This window comes from Callorhinus ursinus, unplaced genomic scaffold, assembly GCF_003265705.2.
Source record: "Callorhinus ursinus isolate GAN/ISIS: 27379988/994484 unplaced genomic scaffold, GSC_fseal_2.0 scaffold18, whole genome shotgun sequence".
Taxonomy (NCBI): domain Eukaryota; kingdom Metazoa; phylum Chordata; class Mammalia; order Carnivora; family Otariidae; genus Callorhinus; species Callorhinus ursinus.
This window is the reverse complement of record NW_027397080.1, coordinates 24,415,528-24,435,773: the sequence shown is the minus strand read 5'-3', so window position 1 is coordinate 24,435,773 and position 20,246 is coordinate 24,415,528. Positions and strand designations below refer to the sequence as shown.

At 58.0% G+C, this 20,246-nt stretch overlaps 1 protein-coding gene across 1 annotated transcript in view; it reads left to right on the top strand.

Annotated features, from left to right (window-relative positions):
• The window catches only part of ARHGEF10L (Rho guanine nucleotide exchange factor 10 like), a 106,689-nt gene that overhangs the window by 17,475 nt on the left and 68,968 nt on the right, over window positions 1-20,246 (top strand). Inside the window, 7 exon segments of the mRNA XM_073903280.1 lie at window positions 1,147-1,238; window positions 2,887-2,970; window positions 6,629-6,798; window positions 11,483-11,599; window positions 14,367-14,475; window positions 16,966-17,072; window positions 19,238-19,315. Coding sequence (XP_073759381.1) covers window positions 1,147-1,238; window positions 2,887-2,970; window positions 6,629-6,798; window positions 11,483-11,599; window positions 14,367-14,475; window positions 16,966-17,072; window positions 19,238-19,315 — 757 coding nt within the window.

Below are 20,246 nucleotides of genomic sequence, written 5' to 3'. Positions count from 1 at the left end.
ATGCCTCTCCCCCTCCTCCCGGGGCTCGGGTGCTGGGACGTTCCAGAGAATTCTTGGCAGCAGTGGCTGCTGTCTTGGACCATTACAAGTGTCTCCCCTCTGGACTGGCAGGTGTGGCCTTTGATTTTTTGAGGCTGGACTTAAAAAAAATCAACATTCATTCTGGAATAATTTTAGATGGACAGAAAAGTTGTCAGGATTTGCGTATACCTGACAGCCAGTTTTCCCCATGGTTCACATCTCACGTGACCACGGAACGTTTCTCAAAACCGAGAAAGCAGGCTGGGCACACTACCATCCAGGCTTTCTCATCCACCAGCTTTTCTTCTTACACCCTTTTCTGTTCTGGGATCTTTTGTTTAGCCCGTTCGGTGACAGTTTTGCAGTCTTCCCTTGCTTTGCATGATCTTGGGAGTGTTGGGGAGTAAAAGCAGGGGTTTGCAGACTGTCTGGGGTTGTCTGGCCCTCTTCCCATGATCAGACTGGGGTTGTGGGTGTGGGGTTACAGTGACGCGGAGGAGAGTGGCCCAACCTGCCAGAGTGTGGGATGTCTGTATGCTGCTGCTGCAGATAATTCACTTGATCGCTTGGTGGAGCTGGTGTGAGCCGCCTCGCTAGTTTTCCCTTTGCGTCTCTGCCCCGGGGAAGCGGGCCTGTAGGTCCAGCCCATCCTCACGTGTGGGGGGGCATGAAGCTCTGCCTCCCATGTTTGGTCTAGTGAAGCTTTGCATGACCTTGTTTCTCACAGGGGGCAGGGGTCCCCCAACCCTTGCCCCCATTTTGCAAGTGGGAGAATGGGAGATGGAGAGCCCACTGAATCTGCCCTGGAAGAAGGATGGGTGCCCTTGCAGGGAAGGCCCCTGATCCTCATCACTGTGGCCTTCTGGTACCTTCTACAGATGGAGAGACTGAGAGGGGAAGGGGCTTGCTCAAGGCCAGCCCAGATGTGGCCCCCCCAGCTCTCCTGACTCAGGGCTTCGGGGGCAAGTGGCTCCTGGCCCTCCACCCACCCTTGCACCTCACATGCCCTGCCCCACTGGTGCGGGGCTGCCAGAGGCTTCGTGGAGCCTGCTGTCCTGTCCCTCCCTGCTCAGCAGCACCATCCCTCTCCCTGCTGGCTCACTGACGCTGTTTCTTGACCCGCAGGGTGCCACCAGTGGTGAGCAACGGGGATGCGGTGGATGCTGCTCCCTCCGGGGTCCGGCGCTCCAGCTGGAAACGGAAGAGCTCCCGCCGGAGTAAGTGCCCCCCAGCCCCACCCCAGGAGCGTGGCACTGGGATAACCTCAGAGCCCCTCCTTCAGGCCCAGAGGGCTGCTGTGGGCTTGCATGTGTCATGGGGTCATCTTCACTGCCCATGCTTGGGAGTTGTCCCCGTTTGTTGCCTGATGAGAGCCATGGTCCAGGAGTTGATAATGTATTTGACCGTTTATCTGTTCCTCAAATACTCAGAAGCTCCTACAGCAGGGCAGATGGGCTGGCAGTGGCGTGCCTTAGTGCTCAAGGTGAGGTCCTTCTAGGAGCAGAACCAGCCACATAGGCCAGCAGTTACCTTGCAGAAGGCCACGTGCGGGGCGTGGGGTGGGAGTGAGGGGAACCCATGAGTCCTGAAGGCAGAGAGGAGGCAGCAGGGGTCAGGAAAAGAGCATCCATGCAGGGGCGCCTGGGCAGGAGCCTGAGCCCCAGCCCCCCGGGGGAGAGGGCACATCCGGCACCCTGGGAAGCAGCAGCTGTGGTGTGATGGAGGATAGCACCCAAGGGGTCAGTGGGGCCAGGCGAGGCTGCTGTGTCCCCAGCTCCTTCTGGGCCTCGCAGCCATGCTTTCCCGAAGGCAACAGGGAACTGTGAGAGCCAGAGACGCTGTGGGGTGGGGGTGAAGCTATAAGACAAGGCGGGATGGGCTGCAGCCCAGGGAGGAGGCTGTCCAGGAGAGTGAGGCTGATGGCCAGAACTAGGGACCTGGAGAGAGGTGAGCAGGTCTCAGAGCCATGTGGGAGGCAGGATCCCTCTGGGGGTGGAAGACGGGGTTGAGGGTGAGGCTTGCCATGGCTCTGGGGCCCTGGGACCACAGTGGGGATTTCAGAGCCCATCTGGTCCCATGTCTTCTTAGACCTGGGGTGAAGACAGACTCGCATCAGGGTGGGGACTGGTTTTCCAAACCCTAGCTCTGTGTTGGGGGGCACACCCCTAAAGAGGACAGAGCTTGGGGACATGGTTTTGAGGGGATACCTCTTTAACTTGCACATCCTGGTAGCTGCTAACGGCGGGGTGGGGGGGCGCGCCCAGACTGGGCGCCCTGCCCTGCTTACTGCCCGCCCAGCAAAATGTTGGCAGAGGGATGTGTTCATTTGTTGAATTTTTCACCAGTCAGGGCCCTGCTGGCTGCGTTTTGGGGGCCCTCTGCTTAACCCCACTCTCCAAAGCCACCCCCCTGCCCCCCTTCCCTGTAATCAGTAGGGCTGCTTTGGGGTCCAACTCGGACTGGGAGGTAGCTCCTTTTGGGTAGTCCTGAGGGTTTGGACCGCTGAAGATGCTCCCGGGCACAGGTGCTGGGTCTGCTTCCTGCTCCCCGCAGGTGCCCGGAGCAGCTGCGCATCAGCCAGATGGGCAGGCCTGTGGGCGGCAGGGCGGCAGGTGGGGGTCTGCCGTCCTCACTGGGAGGATGCCTCTCAGGGCTGGGGGGCGGGGAGAGGCAGTGGAACCGAGTCCTGGGAGGGCCGCCGGCAGGGGCTCCCGAGGGGCCGGGCCGCGCGGGCTGCTGGCCGAGCAGCAGCGGGGCGGCGGGAGGGAGCGGCCAGCTGGTGCAGTCCTGCTGTCAGCCCGGCAGCCGCCTCCGCCCGGGCGCCACAGCCTCCTGAGCGCTTCTGTCGTCTCCCCTCGCTCCCAGTCGACCGGTTCACTTTCCCCGCCCTGGAAGAAGATGTGATTTACGACGACGTGCCGTGTGAGAACCTGGATGCCCATCAACCCGGTACGCCTCCTCCGCGCTTCCCTGCGGCCTTCGGGGGGTCCCGTGGGGGCGGGGGGGCGGGGGGGCGGGGCCCGGGGAGGGTCTGCTCCTTCTATTTCGCTGCCCCGCCCCACCCGGCCATGCCCCTCCCTCCGGCTTTCACCAACCACCGCCGGCGTCCTGGGAGCGGCTGGAGCCGGCTGGGGGCGTGGCCAGGCCGGGCCGGGGCTGGGCGGGGTCCCCCAGGCTGCCGGGGGGCTCGGGCTAGTCGTTTCACCTCCCCGAGCCTCCATTTCCTGCCTGGGGAGAACGGGGAGGCAGCCCGGGCTTCCCGGGGCTGCTGGGGAAAAGGACAGCTTGTTAAACCTGACCGCTGGCGCGGAGGGGACTGGGGAAAGCCTGCGCCCGGCTCTGGGCCCGGGAGGCAGGAAGACTGTGGCTGTAGGGGAGAGGCAGGGTGGGGTGGGGTAAGTAGAATCTGCTTAGAAACTTCGCTCTGGGGTACCCTGGCCCCACTGTACGGACAAGGAAACTAGAGGCGGAGCTGGGATTTGAACCTGGTCATTCTGACTCCAAGTTCGCTGCTCTCTCCCCTACCCTAGGATGCTTTGGGTGGCATCCTATGACAGATGATGCATATTTGCTCCCACTGTTGAGTCAACCCCTTGAGGTCTGCAGGACAGGGCTTATGGCTCCAGGTGACGGTGGTATCAGAGAGGTTAAGCCACCAGCTGCAGATCACGGTGGCCTGTTTTTGAGGAGCTTCTAGTCTGACGGGGCGGCCATCACCATCCTTGGACTGTGCACAGTCCAATGGGAGAGACATGCAGACAACATGACAAGGTCCCAGTGCCCTCAGAGCCACACTCCTGACTCTTCCAGGAAGAGGGACAGGTGGGCTGACGATATGCCCATCCCTTCAGCAAGCCCCAGAGGTGCTTGGAACATCCCTGCTTGTTGCTCACTTGAATCCAGACAGAGGAGGGGAAAGGGACATCGCTGGGAGGCAGTGGGGTCTTGTCGGAAGGCCCCAGATCTCAGAGATCTGAGTGGGTTGGAGGCCATTGTTCCGGCCCGTTGGGCTCTTTTCCCACCTGAATCAAATCAAGCATCTCATCACTTGGCTCCAGTCTTCACTGAACACCGAGATGCCATCCTGCAGTTGTCCCTAATGTGGTGAAAAGGAGGTGGCCAGGGAGTCAGCTCTGAGCCTTCAAACCAAGGACCCTCGGGGCTGTGGGAGGGTTGAGTCCCATGAGGCTGGGGCTGGCCCTCAGTGGGTACACTGCACAGGGAACGCGGGTGCTGTTGGCATCACACCTGCCAGGACCCAGCACCGACCTTAATGGACAGATGAGGGCTCAGCGGGCTCTCAGAGAGGTTAAGAGCCAAGGAGCAGGCCCCACATACAGCCCTGGCATCAGATCCCAGCTCTGCCATTGGTTAGGGCACAGAGCTTGGTGAAGCCTGAGGCCCCTGCAGGCTGAGGATTTGGCCCAGGCTCAGGAATCTGGTGACACTTTCTCCACTGGAGAGAATATTTCTTTTATTTATTTATTTATTTATTTATTCATTCATCATTCATTCATTCATTCATTCATTCATTTTAGAGAGAATCCGCTTGTACAAGCAAGGCAGGGTGGGGCAGAGGGGGAGGGAGAGGGACAAGCAGACTCTGCCTTGAGTGCGGAGCCCGTCGTGCGGCTTGATCTCAGGACTCTTGAGATCATGACCTGAGCCAAAGCCAAGAGTCAGTTGCTTAACCAACGGAGCTACCCAGGTGCCCCTGGAGAGTGTATTTCTAAATGAGCCCGGGAGATGGTGGGGTTGGCAGGCCTCAGTGGAAGGCAGTGTGGTGGATGGAGGGAGCCTGGCCTAGGAGTCTGCAGCCCTTTCTCCCTGCTCTCTCTGACCCTGGGCAATCCAGGAGTCTTCCCCAGGCCCCTGTTCTCTTGTCTTTCTAATGAGGAGGTGATTACTTGCCCCCTGCTGACCAATCTTAAGAATCCAGCGGGATAGGGCGCCTGGGTGGCTCAGTAGGTTAAGCGGCTGCCTTCTGCCTTCCGCTCAGGTCGTGATCCCAGGGTCCTGGGATCGAGCCCCACATCCGGCTCCCTGCTCAGTGGAGAGCCTGCTTCTCCCTCTACCTCTGTCTGCCGCTTTGCCTACTTGTGCTCTCTCTCTCTCTCTCTCTCTGTTAAATAAATAAGTAAATAAATCTTAAAAAAAAAAAATCCAGCGGGAGACCTCACACACTGGAGGTGTAGGTGGGTGGGAGGCTGGGGCTCCTGGAGGTGTGTCGAGGTAGGCATTCGAGAGGCTGCTCAGAGGGACCCCCAAGAACTGGGCTCTGCCCCTTTGCTCATGGGTCATGGGGCCTCCACTGTAGTAATAAGACAATCAGCCCAGCCTTGTAAAGGTCACAGCCTGGTCACCAGCTGCTCCAGTCCCTGGAGATATTAGTCACTATTATCTTTTGCTTAAAAATAACCTTATGCTCCTTCCTCATCCTGAGACCCGAGTCCCCAGCTAAGCCTCAGTGTGTCTGTTTGTTCTTTGGGTGACAATCTCCCAGAGCCCCCACTCCCTGGCTCTCGTGTGGAGTGGAGGTGGGGGCCCCGGGTCAGTGGGGTGACACCCGGGCCCTCCCAGAGCCCCCATGAGCAAGGACCAGCTGCTCTTTGCTGAGCGTCTGCCATGTGCTAGGCTCTTTGCTAGAGCTTTCGGTTCATATTTTATTTACTTGACCTTGTGGCTTATTATTATCACCATCTTGCACAGAGGTCTCCCTCCAGTAACCAAAGCTCCCTGTTCTGAGCAGATTTTTTTTTAACCCTTTGTACCATATTTCTCGTGCATTGACAAAAGCATGTTCATCTTCATGCACTTTTGGGGGTCTGGCCTCCCTTTTGTGGGGCCTGCAGTTCAGTTCTTCAGGTGACAGGCCAGGAAGTGCAGCCCAGAGAGATGGGAGAAGCCCAAGGTCTCTGGGGTGGAGCCGGGCCTACCTGGGCAACGGCTTTTCCACCCCCGCCGAGAAGCAGCCTCTTACTCCAGATGTGATGGGGACCATGGGCGTGCTCCGGCCTTGGGGGTCCTGTCCCTTCTGGCCAATGGACTGTCAGCTGTTTGTCCCTCACTTCCCCTGTGGGGCCTTGGAAGACAAGGGAACACTCCTGGACGCTGGGCCAGGCGCGCCCCCTACTGGACCATCCTGAACTGGCACGGGAAACTCAGATTTGGGGTGAGGGGTCCCCCACTCATTTAATGCTCCTGACAATGTCTGTTTTGCCCCTGAGGATGCTGGGGCTGGAGCTAAGGGCCGGAGTCAGGACGTGGTTCTGGGTCTTCTGTTTCCCACTAAAACATTCCCGGAGGCCCAGGATGAGCACTTAGATCCCAGAAGAGTGACACTGAGGAGTAGTGGGAGGGGATTAAGGAGGCTTTGTGTGCCTGACACATTTCTTGTGCCTTTCCACATTTTATCGTGTCCTCCTCACTTACCAGGTGGATATTGTGTGGTCATCCCCTCTGTTTTATGGACGAGGAAGCGGAGGTGGAGCCCCAGGGCCCAACTGCGACCACCTCCCATCCCCCACCTGCCTGCCTGGATCAGAAATCGGGTCTGGTGGGCTTGGCACGGGGGCCTCCACTCACCGCCCTGTCCCTTGGCGTTCAGGGTTGGAGAGGAACCTGCTCTACGAGGATGTGCACCAGGACGGAGGGCCCAGGGAGGCGGAGGACCTAGGCTGGAGCTCCAGTGAGTTTGAGAGCTACAGTGAGGACTCGGGGGAGGAGATCAAGCCGGAGGCAGAGCCTGCCAAGCACCGAGTGTCCTTCCAGCCCAAGGTAAGTGGGCAGGCATCTGTCACCCCAGCCAGGGCACTGCAACCCCCCGGGGAATTGGGTAAGGAGGGTGGTGAGGGCCAGGCCTCAGATTTGTATCCAATTAGTGACCCCCAGGAATGTACAGTGAGCGAGGAGGTGGCCCAGGTATTCCGAAAATAGGAAATGATCCACCAGCATTGCTGTTTGACCATGGAGAGCTGTCAACCTGGAATGGGCATGGTTAATACCTGGCACAGGGGCTCCCCCACCCCATTCCCATGGCGGACCCGGCAAGGGACCATGATGCTCATGGGCTCAGATCTGGCTGCAGAGTCATCGTCAGCACAGGCTTCAGGTAGCCCAGCCAACTGATTAGAGTTGGCACTTAGATCAAGTCAGCTAGGTCTCCCTGCCTTCCAGGATGCATTCTGGGACCAGTCCTAGAACCATATAGTCTTCTGCCCTGGGGAAGTGAGCGGGAGGGGGGCGGTGCTGCTGTGGTTTGGACACAGTTGCCCAGAAGGCCTCTTTCCAAGGTCTTTTAAAATGACATTCATGCACTGGTTTCTGCCTGGAACAGGGTTCATTCTGCTGGTTTCATGGAGGGAGCCATGGGAGCTGAGAGGAGGATGGATTGTCTGTTTCCTCCTGAGACAGCCTGCTCCTCCCATTTGTTCTAGAGAAGCCACCAGAAAGCAGATTCTAGCGATTTGGGGTTTAATGGGAACAGCTTCTTACAGGCAGGCCCTGCCCCACCAGAGGTGATTGGGTCCCATCAGCCTCCTTTTGAAAAGACACTGACAGGCAGACACCCAAAGGTGGTGCAGGGAGAAGGCTGGGGCCCCAGGACAAGGCTGGGGTTATGGGCACCTCTGAGTCTTGCCTAGTGCCTCCTGTACCTTTCTGAGTTTGGGGATCGCCTCTGGAGGGGGGATGCTGGCCAGAGCAGCACCCACATTTAGAGTCGTCAGATAGACTTTCCTCAGCACAGGCTGGGCTTCTCAAGTTCCCGAGAAGCCTGGGAGTTGAGCACGTCTCTCTTGAACCCAGTCTTGTGGCTGGGGCTCCATAGGCTGGGCCACAGAAAATGGCCTTGATGTCTTGCTGGGATAAAGTTAAGCGTCTATGATACCTACTGTGTGCCCAGTAATTTCTGAGGGTGTGGGCAGGGGTGCACTGGAACAGGAAGACCCAACCCAATTGGCCAACCATTATGGTCTAGGAGGAGATATCAAATATGAAGCAATTTGTCAAAAATGAAGCCCAAAATGCCTTTCTGTAAACACGAGCCCAAGTATCTACGGCCACATGCCTGGCACGGGTGGGATCTAATAGGGCAAGTCAGAGGGGGGGCGTCTCTGGCGCAGAAGCCAGAGGGGCTGGGAAAGGCGTCCCAGGCTGGAGTAATGGCCCAGGCAAAAGCTCAAGAATAGTCCTGTTCCTCTGCTGTCCTGGGAAGGGGTAGCGTGTACTGCCTTAGGGGAGAAAGGGCTCTGGTTATGAATCCAGCATGGCCCTGGGGAGCCTCCCAAGATGAAGGCCGGACTCGTGCCCCTTGGCTTGGTTCGGGATACTGTGAGCAGGAGGTGCTCGAGGTCCGGACTGGCCCTTGTTCTCAGCCTCTGGCAGTCCCTCCTTAAACCCCGCGGCGGCTTTGCCAGCCCCTTGCCTTCTTGCTGGGGACCTGGAGGGAACCATGGACGTCTCTCAGAGGGCAGGAGGCAGGGAGATGCTGAATTTGGGCTCCCCAGTGCTGGTCGTCACGCTGGCGTAGGCATCAGGATCATGAGGGTAGCTGATGGAAATCGCAGACACCAGGGCCTCACCCCCAGGGCCTCTGGTTCAGGATTTGGGTCAGGCTGGCCATCTGCTCGCCCTTACCCCCAGGGGATGCAAGGGGCCATAAAGAGAAATGTGGGGCTGGCCCTCACTGTGGCTGCGCCCCAGGGAAGGAGTCTCTGGGGGCTGCCTGTTAGCTCTTATCCTGCAGACCCTCCAGCTAGGGGCTTTGGACCCTTCCTCAGCAGGCAAACCATGTGGCAGGGTTCTTGGAATTTCTAACCATGAGGACGTTTTCTCTGGCCATGGGCCAAGGCCTGCCTGTTCCCTGAACAACAGACTCCCAGGGAGATGGGGTGGGGGGAGCTTTCCTCTGGCACCCACCTCTGCCCTGGACACCCCACTGAGCCTTGTCCGCTGTGCTCTTCCCTCCTGAGCTGCTTGGGGCCCACTTGCTTCTGTGCCTGGCACTGCAGTGGCTGCATGGTTTGGGGCCACTGTTGCTTGGCTGTGTCTTGTGCGTGCTGTGGGGCATTGGACAGCAGAGATCTGGTGGTGTTTGACCCTATCCTTCAGTCTGACGGGGGGCAAGTTCTCTGCAAGAGAACTAGTGTAGTCCCTCCTTCAGGGGTCTTGGAAAGTCAGCCCTCAGCAGGTGGATTTTTGCCAAAGAAAGTGACTGAGGGGTCTGCAGAGGGACCTCCTCAGAAGCACCTGACCTAGATGTAAGCAGGGGCCCGATCCTGTTATGTTAATAAGTACCTGCTGGTTACAACCCATGGTCAGTGGGATTTTTTTTTTTTTCCCAGTTGTGGAACGGGCTGCATTGGACTTTTCCTTTTTCTCACTGTGACCTCTTCATAACTGAGGTTACCATGATCCAGTTGGCCAGGGCATTGGACAGAAACGCCAGCTCTGACCTCAGCCTTGCTCACTCCCCTGCTCAGATCTGGCCAGTCCGTAGTTGACCTCTGATCCTGGCTCTTCTAATCCTGAGAGAGGCAGAGGGGCAGTACAAAGCCAGAGGCTTTATGATTTTATTGTGTCAATTTACAGATGAAACAGGACTCAGTATAAACCCCAAACTCTCACGGTTTTGGGGAGTCTGAGTTGCTCTCAGAAGGACCCCCGTTCTGCTATTTCTTTGCATTAATAGTAGTGAGCATCTGCTTAGCGTGGTACAGTTTACAAAGCAGTTCGTATGATTTTTCCTAATATTCTAGAGTGGTTGGTATTATTTGCATTAAAAGTCATTTTATTGATCAGAGAACCTAAGACAGAAGCTTAGAGAGACAAAATGATACGGTTAGAGTGACACAGCCAGTACATGGTAGAGCTGCAACTCAATATCACATCTGATTTGAAAGAAAATACATCATCCTTCTGTCCATGCAGGCATGCTTCCATTCATCCATCCATCTATCCATTCATCCATCTATCCATCCACCCATCCACCCATCTATCCATCCATCCAAGTATCTGTCTATCCATCCATCCATCCATCCATCCATCCATCCATCCAACCAACCATCCATCCATTCATCCACACATCCATCCATCCATCCAAGTATCCATCCATCCATCCATCCATGCATCCATCTATCTGACTAGCTATCCGTCCTGTCTACCATACTATCCGGTATTACAAATACCGAACACTTATACTTTGTAAGGTAGGGTATGTAATAACAGCTTCCACTTTTTGAGCACTTACTAAGTCCTGGGCTATACATGTATTGCCCATCTAATCTTCTCAGTAATTACGTGAAGTAGTTATGGTTCTGGCCACTTTACCAGTGAGGAGGGTGTCCCTTAAAGAGGTAAAGATACTTTTCCAGCTAGTGAGCTGGGGGGTGGTGATTTGAATGTAGGCCTGCCTGCCTCCAGAGTTCATGCTCTTGGTCCTTTTACTTGTCTACTCTGGAATTAGTACTGTCTTGGTTTTCTGTATGCTTTACCAAATATCACTATTGCTCACACAGTTCATGCATTTGAATGTCTATCTGTTTGTCTCCATAAATCCATTTTCCCAGATAGTACGGAAGCTCGTCAGCCACCATCCTTCCATCCAGTTGCCCACCTGCGTTCCCTCCCTCTATTAACCCGTTCCTTCCTCCAGTGATGTGCCAGAGCCAGCTCTTCCTAGCTTGCAAGATGTAGGAACCAATTGTACACTCTTTCCAACTCCACATTCAGTGGCGTCACACTGGTAGTGTGAAATTTGCCATGGTAAGAGTAGTCACACTGTGGAAATACTACAAAGCAGGGCTCTTTCTCCTGGAGAAGCACAATGTTAAATATTTACCAGCACAGCATTGCTTCCATCCATCCACCAGTCCCGCTGTGTTTTTAGTCATTCATCTTACTGTTCACCTGCCCATCCATTTACCCAGCTCTGCGGTCATCCAGCTAAGTTTATCCATTTGCTCACGCATCCATTTATCCGTCCGTCCGTCCATCCATCCATCCATCCATCCATCCACCCATCCCTCTATTGTCCATCTGTCTGTCCAACCATCCCTTTATATAATCACCCTTCTTCCTATGCATTTGCCCATCCATCCCCCTGCCACCCATCCAATCTCACAGATTTGCCGAGAGTCTCCTATGTCACCAGCCCCACACTGGCCCCTGGGATGAGGGGATGCCTGAGACGCAGTCCTTATCTTCCAAGCGCTGTCCCCCTTCCCTGAGGGGGGCCTGGCTGGTCCCCTTCTCCTGTCCTCCCAGCAGCCAAGACCCAGTCCCCGCTGCCCGTGTGCTGGGGTGGGACACTGCCAGAGCTGGTGCCCAGCGGGAGCCCTCCCCATGCCCCACCTCCCACCTCACCTGGTCTCCTTTCTCCTCTGTTGTCCCGTTTGTCTCCTCCCGTCCCACCTGCTCCTCGCACCTGCTCTCCTTCTGCCTGGCTGCTTGGGGGCTCCAGCTTTCTCCAGACCTGACTAGGCTAAAGGAGAGATGCGCCAGGACTAAGAGAGACATCTTGGCTTTAAGAGCTGGGGGGAGAGACATGCAGGCGCTGAAGCACAAGTACGACTGTAAGGTACTGTCTGTCTGTCCCCCCATGTCCTGGCCGGGGCCCTGCAGAGGGGGGCCCGAGCCCCTGGCGCCTGCCCCGGCACGGGAGCCTGGCCGCGTCTCACATCCATGCCGGGACGGGCACGCTCCTTTCCACGTTCTTGCCTCTCTCTCTCTGAGCGAAACCTTAGCGGTCTGCCAGAATTCCTGGGTGGGTCTGCACGCTCTAGGGCCTTCGGCATCACCGGGGTGCTTTGGGGCATGCTGACTGCTGAGCTTCATCCCCAGAGATGCTGATTCTGGAGGTCTGGACTAATGCCCAGGCATCTGCAAATTTGATAACTCCGGTGGTGGGTGAGAGTTACACTCTGGAAAATGTGAGCATCATTGAGTGACGCTGGGTGTTCCTGCCCCTCTGAGCTGTTCAGAGAGATCCAGGCTAAGGAAATCTGTAGGAGAAATCACAGCACCTTCTTCTCAGATGGGACTCAGACTTCTGGATCATGATATCAACAGCAGGGGCTTCCCTTAATCGAGCACCTACTATGTGCTATGGGCTTTGAAGGCCTGCAGGCCTGGCTTTGAATCCCAGTCCCACCACTTCCTCTCTGTGTGGTCCTGGGCAGGCCTCTTGACCTCTCTGAGCCTTGGTTTCCTCACCTGTGAAATGGGGGCATTAACAGTACCAGCCCCCAGGCTGGATGGAAGGAAGGGTTAGGTGAGCTCAGAGCTGTAAGGTGCTCATGCTGCGCTCGGTGGATGGTGGCCCCTGTTATCTGTGCACCTGACTGTTTTGTCCCCAGGGCACCCAGGGAGGCAGCTGTTGTACTGCTGTCATTTGGCATCAGTGAGGCGGTGAGTGAATCAGCAGGCTGGTAGTCGCAGCGCTAGAGCTGGGACTCAAACCGGGGTCTCTGCATGCCCAAGCTGAGTGGACTCCATCCTGGGCCACTGTCCATTCCGTCGGAACCCAAGACCTCCCAGGAGGAGGGGGACAGACACTTTATAGTTTGCAGGGCCCTTATATAGATGTGCCACAGGGGGGCCTGTGACCCGAGGGGGGCGGGCTTCACTTCTCAGAAGGCCAAGGCCTGGAGAGGAGCGGGGAGCATGGGAAGGGCAGAGTCTCTCACCGGGCTTCTCGCCCGGGCTGGGACCCTGGACTCGGATCCCTGGCCCGGCCCCTGCACGGTGAAGATGGGCGGACGCAGCAGGTTGACTCAGGGACATCTTCCGGGGTATTCATTTGTTGCTCTTTTTTGCCCAGGAAAATGCCAAGAGAAGACCGCTTTGGGAGTTTGTAGGGGAGCTTCCTGCCTTGGCTTTCTGCCAGGGAGAAACCGAGCTCAGAGCAGAGGTTTCTAATCTGGAGGTTGTGGACCCCCCCCCCCCACCATTCCCCCAGAGGAGGATGAGCATCTTTGTGCAGTTTCTGGGGTCGTCATCTGTCCTTCCCCTTAGATTATCAGGGAGGTTTATGACCCCCCAATACCCATCCCAAGAGGCCAAGAATCACTACTGAAGAATTGTGCCATTTAGATGCAGGGAGCCCCAGGGGACTTCCCCTTCCCCTGCTGGTTGTTTCCAGAAAGTCAGCATTGTTCCTGAAAAGCCACCCTATGCCCCAGGCCCAGCACCCAGTGGGTTCTTTGCAAGCCAGAGGCCCAAGGAGTGCGGGGAGCAGGGACCAGGGCCTTGTTTGGAGGAAGGTGATAGTGAGAGCAGAGACTGGAGCCCCCCAGAGGCATGCTCCCTGCCTTCAGGAGAGAGCCTCAGGGAGGAGAGAGTGTTCTGAGAACCGCACTGGCTGTTATGACAGCCACATGGCTATTTAAATGTAAATCAATTACAGTGGAATATAATCAGGACTTTGGGTCCTCAGTTGTACTAGGAGTTACTTGCGGCTGGTGGACCCCCAGTGGGTATTTCCATCATTGTAGGAAGTTCTTTCAGGGGAAGTTCTGTTGGGGAAGATTCCCAGGGCTGGGGGCTGGGGGCTGAGGGCTGAGGGGTGCAGGAATGACTTAGGGGACAGCCGCTCTGTGTGCAGGCCCTGGGCTCCTCCAGAGCTCAGGGCACCGGCTTCCCCTTCCTGGGCATGCCTGCCATTCTGCTTAGCTTGCTGCATGGTGTCCACGGGTCCCTCCCCGCACAGGGGAAGCTGCGCTCTGCTCTGTGGCCGCTTCAGCCTTCCCCTGCTTTCCCGGGCCTAGGCTCAGTAAGAAACTTGGCTGTTTGGGGAGGCAAGGGAGGGATTCCTCACTTGGGTTTGGCAGAGGGGATGGGGGTATGCGCTCACGTCCCCTGAAGTAACCACGGATACGTGCACAGGTCATTTTACTGTTCAGTATGCTTCCCTGGATTCCGTCTGTTAGTCTTCACAGACCCTGGCACATCTCAGTAAGGAAACTGAGGCTCAGTCAGGTTAAGTAAGTGACTTGTCCCGAGAGGTACGGCTGGGATCTGAACCCAGGCCTGGCAGTCCAGGCCTCGAGTCTTTCCCCAAAGGGAGACAATCGGGTTAAGACCCCTTCTTGCCGATGAAGAGGGTTCCTCCAGGGTGATCCCCCGGGGAACGAATGCCCCTTCTCACCTTGTCCCGGGATGTCCCAGGTGCCACTGCCTAGCCGTCCCTCTTGGTCTCTGCTGCCACCTCCCTGGAAGTGAATGGGCCCCGGGGTCTTGATGTGTGCAGCTCCAGCTGGGAGGCCTGGGTGGGGCTGGTGGCCCTTGGTGGCAGGCATCCTGGGGCCTCCCTCAGCTTCTCTGATGAGCCCTCTGCCTTTGCTCAGATGACCCAGCTCATGAAGGCTGCGAAGAGCGGGACTAAGGATGGGCTGGAGAAGACAAGGATCGCTGTCATGCGCAAAGTGTCCTTTCTGCACAGGAAAGATGCTCTCGGTGAGGTGCCGTGGGCCGGGCTGGCAGGAGGCTCGGGCTCAGCTCAGTGGCAGCAGGGACGGGTGGGCAAAGCCACTTGGGGTCTGGGATCCCCTGGTAGTGCAGGTTGGGGACTGACCCCCAAATATCCTGGCTGGTCCCAGCCAGTTTCCCACCCTCTGGCAGGTACAACCCACCTCTTTCTGGGGGAGGTGGGGCCTCTCCCTTGAGCGTCCCTGCCCTTGGTCTCTGTCCCGGCAAACTTGGCCTCCTGCCTCCTCCTCACCTGGCCTCATCTTTGAACGCCCCCTTGAACGCCCCCGCTCTTCCCTTTGTCCATCGCCCGTCTGTCCGTCAGCCAGTATTTACTGAACACCCCCCAAGTGCTGTACCTTGTGCTGGGTACAGGGCCACCGGGATGAACGAAGCAGCATTTCCTCCGGGAGTTCCCGGCTCACAGAAACAGGAAGTGACCACAGAGGCTGACAAGCAGTGGTGGGGAGTGGGGGCAGGGGCCTGGAGGAGCACGATGCAGAGGAGTGGTCAGGGAAGGGCTGGGAGCAGGAGGGAACGAGACCCAGGTCAGTGAGGCAGCGGGGAGTGGGGCAGGGAACGGGAGCTCTGGGCAGAGGAGCCAGCATGTGCAAAGGCCCTGGAGCGGGGCAGTAGGAGACGTTCAAGAAACGATTTTCGCAATAGTCAACATTTATTGAGTATTTACCGTGTCCTGGGCGCTCTCTTACGATCCTGACAGTTCCTTGCTTAATCCTTACAGACACCAGACAGTCCACAGGGCTGTCCTGTTCCCATGTTGAGATGAGCAAACAGGCACAGAGAGGTTCAGTGACCCGCCTGGGGACACACAGGCGTAGAAAGGATGGCAGAGGCTCCATGTGGCTGGAGAGAGGTGTGGGCGTGAGAGATTGGAGCCAGGCCAGCCAGCACAGATATTCAAGCCAGGGAGAACTTTGAGACTCTGTACCCTCTTGAAAAGTTAGGTGCTTTCCCTTCTCTGTGCCTCCATTTTCTCTTCTGTACAACGGAGCTACTATGGCATCTGTCTCGGTGGCCATGGTGAGAATGACCGAGGCTGTGCGTGGAAAGAACTCCTGGCTCCGGTGTGGCTGATGTCATTCTCAGTGGGCAGTCACTGAGTGGAGGTGTTCGGTGCTAGGATGGCATCTCGCCGGTGTGGGTTCAGATCCTGGCTTCACGGCCTCCTGGTTACACGACCTTGTGCAGTTCTTCCCCTTCTCAGAGGAGCCGGTTTCTCATCTGTGAAATGGGTTCAGCTCCACCACTGCATGCACTTGATGCAGCACGGAACCTTTTGGGGGAGCCCTGGCCCCTGACGACGGAGGGGACAGGCCAGGGAGCCCTTCCAGACTTGGTGGAGTGGCCTGGAGGAAGGACAGGGTGGACAGGCTGGTTGGCTGGGAGCTGTTCCCGGTCACCATCCCCACCCCCAGACTGGCCAGGCTGGCAGCAGGCTCTCCCTAAGCCCTCCCCACTCCGCCCGCCAGCCCAGAGCCTTGCCTAAAGTGACCCTCCCACCAGAGGCGTTATTAATAGCCATGGCAGGGCTCAGATCGCTGGCCAAGAATGTTACCCAGTGGCGAGTGGGGGAAGAGGAAGCTGTGGGGCCGGCGGCTGGGGTGGGTGCAGAGTGATGCCCGGGGTACCATGTGGGCCAGGCAGGAGGGCCTTCACCACCCCCACCCCCACACTGTGGTCCGCTGTCCCTCCTCTTCCTCGTCTTCTGTTTCCTGTTCAGGTAAGGGCCTGCTTGGGTGTCCCTGCTCCCTCGGCTCCCGGCTCCAGGGTCACTGCCACCTCCTTCTTCCCGGCTTCCCTGCAGCGCCCTGCTGCCCGCGGCCACCCCTGGGTTTCAGAGCCAGAGCAGCTCGGGTCCCGTCTCCTTGTGCCTGTGTCTCTCTTGTGGGGGCAGAGCTGTCCAAGGCCAGATCCCTGCACTCTGCCTGACCTCCCTCTTTCTCTCCTCCCGAGGCTCTGTCTCCTGCCCTCTGTCCGACAGCTGCCCCCACTCATGTCTGCACGGTCCAGTTGAACTTTTTCCCTTTGGGTCTTTCTGCATTTTTTTTTTTGTTTTTGTTGTTGTTGTTGAAAGGACGAAAACATAGCTAAATAGTCCCGTTCTTCTTGGGACTTACTTTCTTCCCCCTTTGGGGCATCCAGAAGAAAACTATTTTTAGTGCCTAGTGATGGAGACATGGGCGGCCTGGCTTGCACCAGGCCAGAAGCGGGCGGGTCTGAGCGGGGACAGTGACTTCTGGCAGAGTCCCTGCTGAGAGCTGGAGCCCCGAGGCGTGCTGCTTTGTGCTCCCCTGCTCACTCCTTTATTCCTGGCCAGACGAATCTAGCAGAGCACAGCAGCGAGTGACCCTCTGTGGCCCCGGGACCCTGGCCCAGGGTGGTTCCCAACTCCTGGGGGGCTGAGCAGGGTATGTTATCCTCACTTCGCATGTGTCACTGGCCCATCTGACTTTCCAGGTGACTCAGAGGAGGAGGACATGGGGCTCTTGGAGGTCAGCGTTACGGACATCAAGCCCCCGGCCCCGGAGCTGGGCCCCATGCCGGATGGTCTGAGCCCTCAGCAGGTCTGCGGGGGGAGCCAGGTGGTGGGGGTCTTCAAGGGAAGGGGTGGTTGGGGGCCCCGCGAGTCTGGGTCTGGAAGGGGAAGTGATGAGCAGGGGCTCCCAGTGGAGCCCCAGCTTCTTGTCTCCTCACTGGCTGCACAAATTTCCAGACTGGACCCCACAGGTGCCATGCCATTGTCCCGGGGGTGGTGGGTCCCCAAGCATTTGGAGTGCTTGCTTCCCACCCCAGGGGGACCAGCGTACTCCCGCTTAACCGTTTCACATGGAGGTTCGCAGGAAGGGGCTGCTGTGACAGAAGGGCTGAGGAGCATTAAGCTAATCCAGCTTGGGAGACTTGGAGAGGCCAGCCTGCCCTCCATCCATGGGCTTCTCCCAGCCATTGGGGGCCTTGGGGCGATGCCTCCCTTTCCCCACAGTGTCACTCTGGGACCAGGACCGGGTGGCCTTGCTCTGGACGTGTCAGGTTGGCTGTCCCAGCCATGAAACAGGGGGAGAGACCCCTGACTTTTCTTGGGTGTGGGGATGCCAAGCAAGTCATGTCAGGGCAGCAAGCACCAAGAAGGGATTTGCCCCCCTTGTGGCTGGCAGAAAATCCTGATGTTTGACCTCTTTAGAAAATCAGGGAGATGACATGTGGCCACATCCCATGTCTCGGGAGTCCATCTGCCTGCTTCCTTCATGTCTGTTAGCTGCCTGGCCAGTCCTGCCCCAGGCACTGAGATGGTGACCGTCGCCCCTGGGCACTGAGATGGTGACCCTCGCCCCCGGGGCAGCAAATGCCTGTCAGAGTGGTTGGAGCTGGGTGTGAGCCCAGACTTCGGGCTCACAATCCAGGGCTCCTCTTCCTGGCATTGGCCGGGCCTCTCTCCTCAGGAACCTCTTGGTTTCCTGGTCAGGCAATATTAGTTAGTCCTGACCAGTGGCTCTCAATCGGGGCGATTTTACCCCCTGGGGCATTTGGCCATGTCTGGTGATGTTTATGGCTGTCACTACTGGAGGTGGTACTGGAACCTAGTGGGTAGGGGCCAGGGATGTGGCTAAATGTCTTAGAGTGCACAGGACAAGCCCCACAACTGAGAATCACCTGGCCCCATGTGTCAGGGTGCTGAGGTCGGGAACTCTGCTCTGGGAATAGCTTGGGTGCCTGGGGATCGTTGACAACGCATCCACCTGTGGGATAGCCAGAAGGACAGTGGCCTGGCCCATCCCACAGCCATGGGGCTGTGTGGGCTGTGGTCGGGCCTGGGGCACAGTGGGAATTGCTGAGAAGGGCATGCCAGAGGCAGGACGGAGGTGTCCTGGAGGTGCAGGGGAGATGGCGGCAGTGGGGACCTGGATTGCTGCTCAGGACGACTGTCGGGCACCGCCAGGGTTGGTCACCCTCCTGGCTACGGCCCAAGGTGGACAGGCTCCAGCCTCAGACACCTCTCCCACGACACCTTTCATGAGCTCTGTCCGGGCTTTGGGGCACAGTGGAATCACCTGGGATGCTCTAAAAACCCTGCTACCTGGGTAGTGCCCCATACCGACTCCATCAGAATGTGTGGGGTGGCGGCTGGGTGACGGGAGTTTTAAAGATGCCACGCGATCCCACTGAGCAGCAGAGTTGCCCCTGCCCCCTCTGTGCTGCCCACCAGGCGAGGGCTGCTGGACTGGGGCTGGTCAGGCTGCGCCTGAGGGTGTGTTGACTTAGGCCGAGGAGAGAAGGGGCCGGTGGGATGGGGCGGGGAGGGACGGGATGTTTGGCCTGCAGTGGGTCCCCCTCGGGGGGTGGGAGGGCACCCAGCAGCCTGCCTGTGGGAGAGGGATTGGCGGGGGGTGGGATCTATGAGGAGCGGGAGCGGAGATCTCTATTCCATCTAATAATTTTCTACTCAAGTTGTCCAGGGATGGGGGGCTGCCTGAGCCCCGTGAAGGAGAGGTGGTGATTCCCTTTGCCTGGATGTATGTGAGCAGAGGCGTGGCGGGGGGCTCGAGCCCCAGCACCCACACCCCCATCCGCAGTCTGGGCTCTGCAGGGAAATGTGCGCCTGCAGCCCCCATTGGTCCCCGGGGTGGGCTCTGATGCCGAGACTCTTCCCGCCACACCAGACTCTGCACACGCCCGGGGCTCAGCCCGTGCAGCGGCAGGTGCAGGCGCTGACTGCGCTTTCTGGCCTGAGCAGGTGCTCCGGAGGCACATCCTGGGCTCCATCGTGCAGAGCGAAGGCAGCTACGTGGAGTCTTTGAAGCGGGTACTCCAGGTGCGACTCCAGGGGCCTCTGGGGAGACAGCAGGGAGGACCCCAGAGGGACACTTTATGAGGAGTGTTGGGGGGCTGGGGACAGTTTTAAGGGGAAGGGGCCACAGGCCAGCACTTTTATGGGGGCAGCAGGAATTCCTGACGCCTCGATGTTCACAGGGGGACTGCATTTCGGAAGCAAAGTTGAGGGTCTGTGAAGTGAGGCGTGCCCCGTAGGGTGGAGGGCACCATGCCTTCTTCGTCCTTCCAGGAGCCTTGGGGCAGGGTTGTGTCTCCCATCCTCCTGGGGCGCCCTGGAGGCTGGAGTGGATGCACCCTCTCTCTGGCCGTCAGGATGCCCAGGCGTTGCCATGTCAACTAATGTGTCAACCTGGTCAGTAGTCAGCACTCCTGATGTGCTGAATCCCCTGGGATGCTGTGGCTTCGAGAGAGGCCACCAGGGAAGGCAGTTGTTGGGGTCATGGGATGTTCACGACACCCTTCTCCTCCCCTCCTGAGTTTGGATCCACAGAAGGGGAGCCCAGGCGTCAGGCAGAGGGAGATGGAAATATCACTGTGTTCCTGATCAGTGGGTTGGAGTGTGGCTCTGGGTCTGGGGGCCAAGGGAGCTAGGCCACCTCTCCAGTCGGGGGACTGGCTCAGTCATTGGCAGAGCTGGACAGGGCCAGCCGGGGCCTTGGGGCCTTGCCTCCATCGGGCTCCTCGAGAGCGTCTTCCTCCCAACCCTGCTTCACACCCAAGTCAAGGGGTGCGGTGGGTTGTGGGTAGGCAAAGAGGGGCCAGGCATGTTACATTCATGGAGATCCTTCCAGAAGGACGAGGAGTGAGGGAAGGTCTACCCATGGCCTGCTGAGTTCTTCTGGGCCTTGTCCGTGTTGCCCGAAGGGCAGGTGGGTGAAGGGGCTGTGGCCTGGTTTTGGGGTACTCACCGC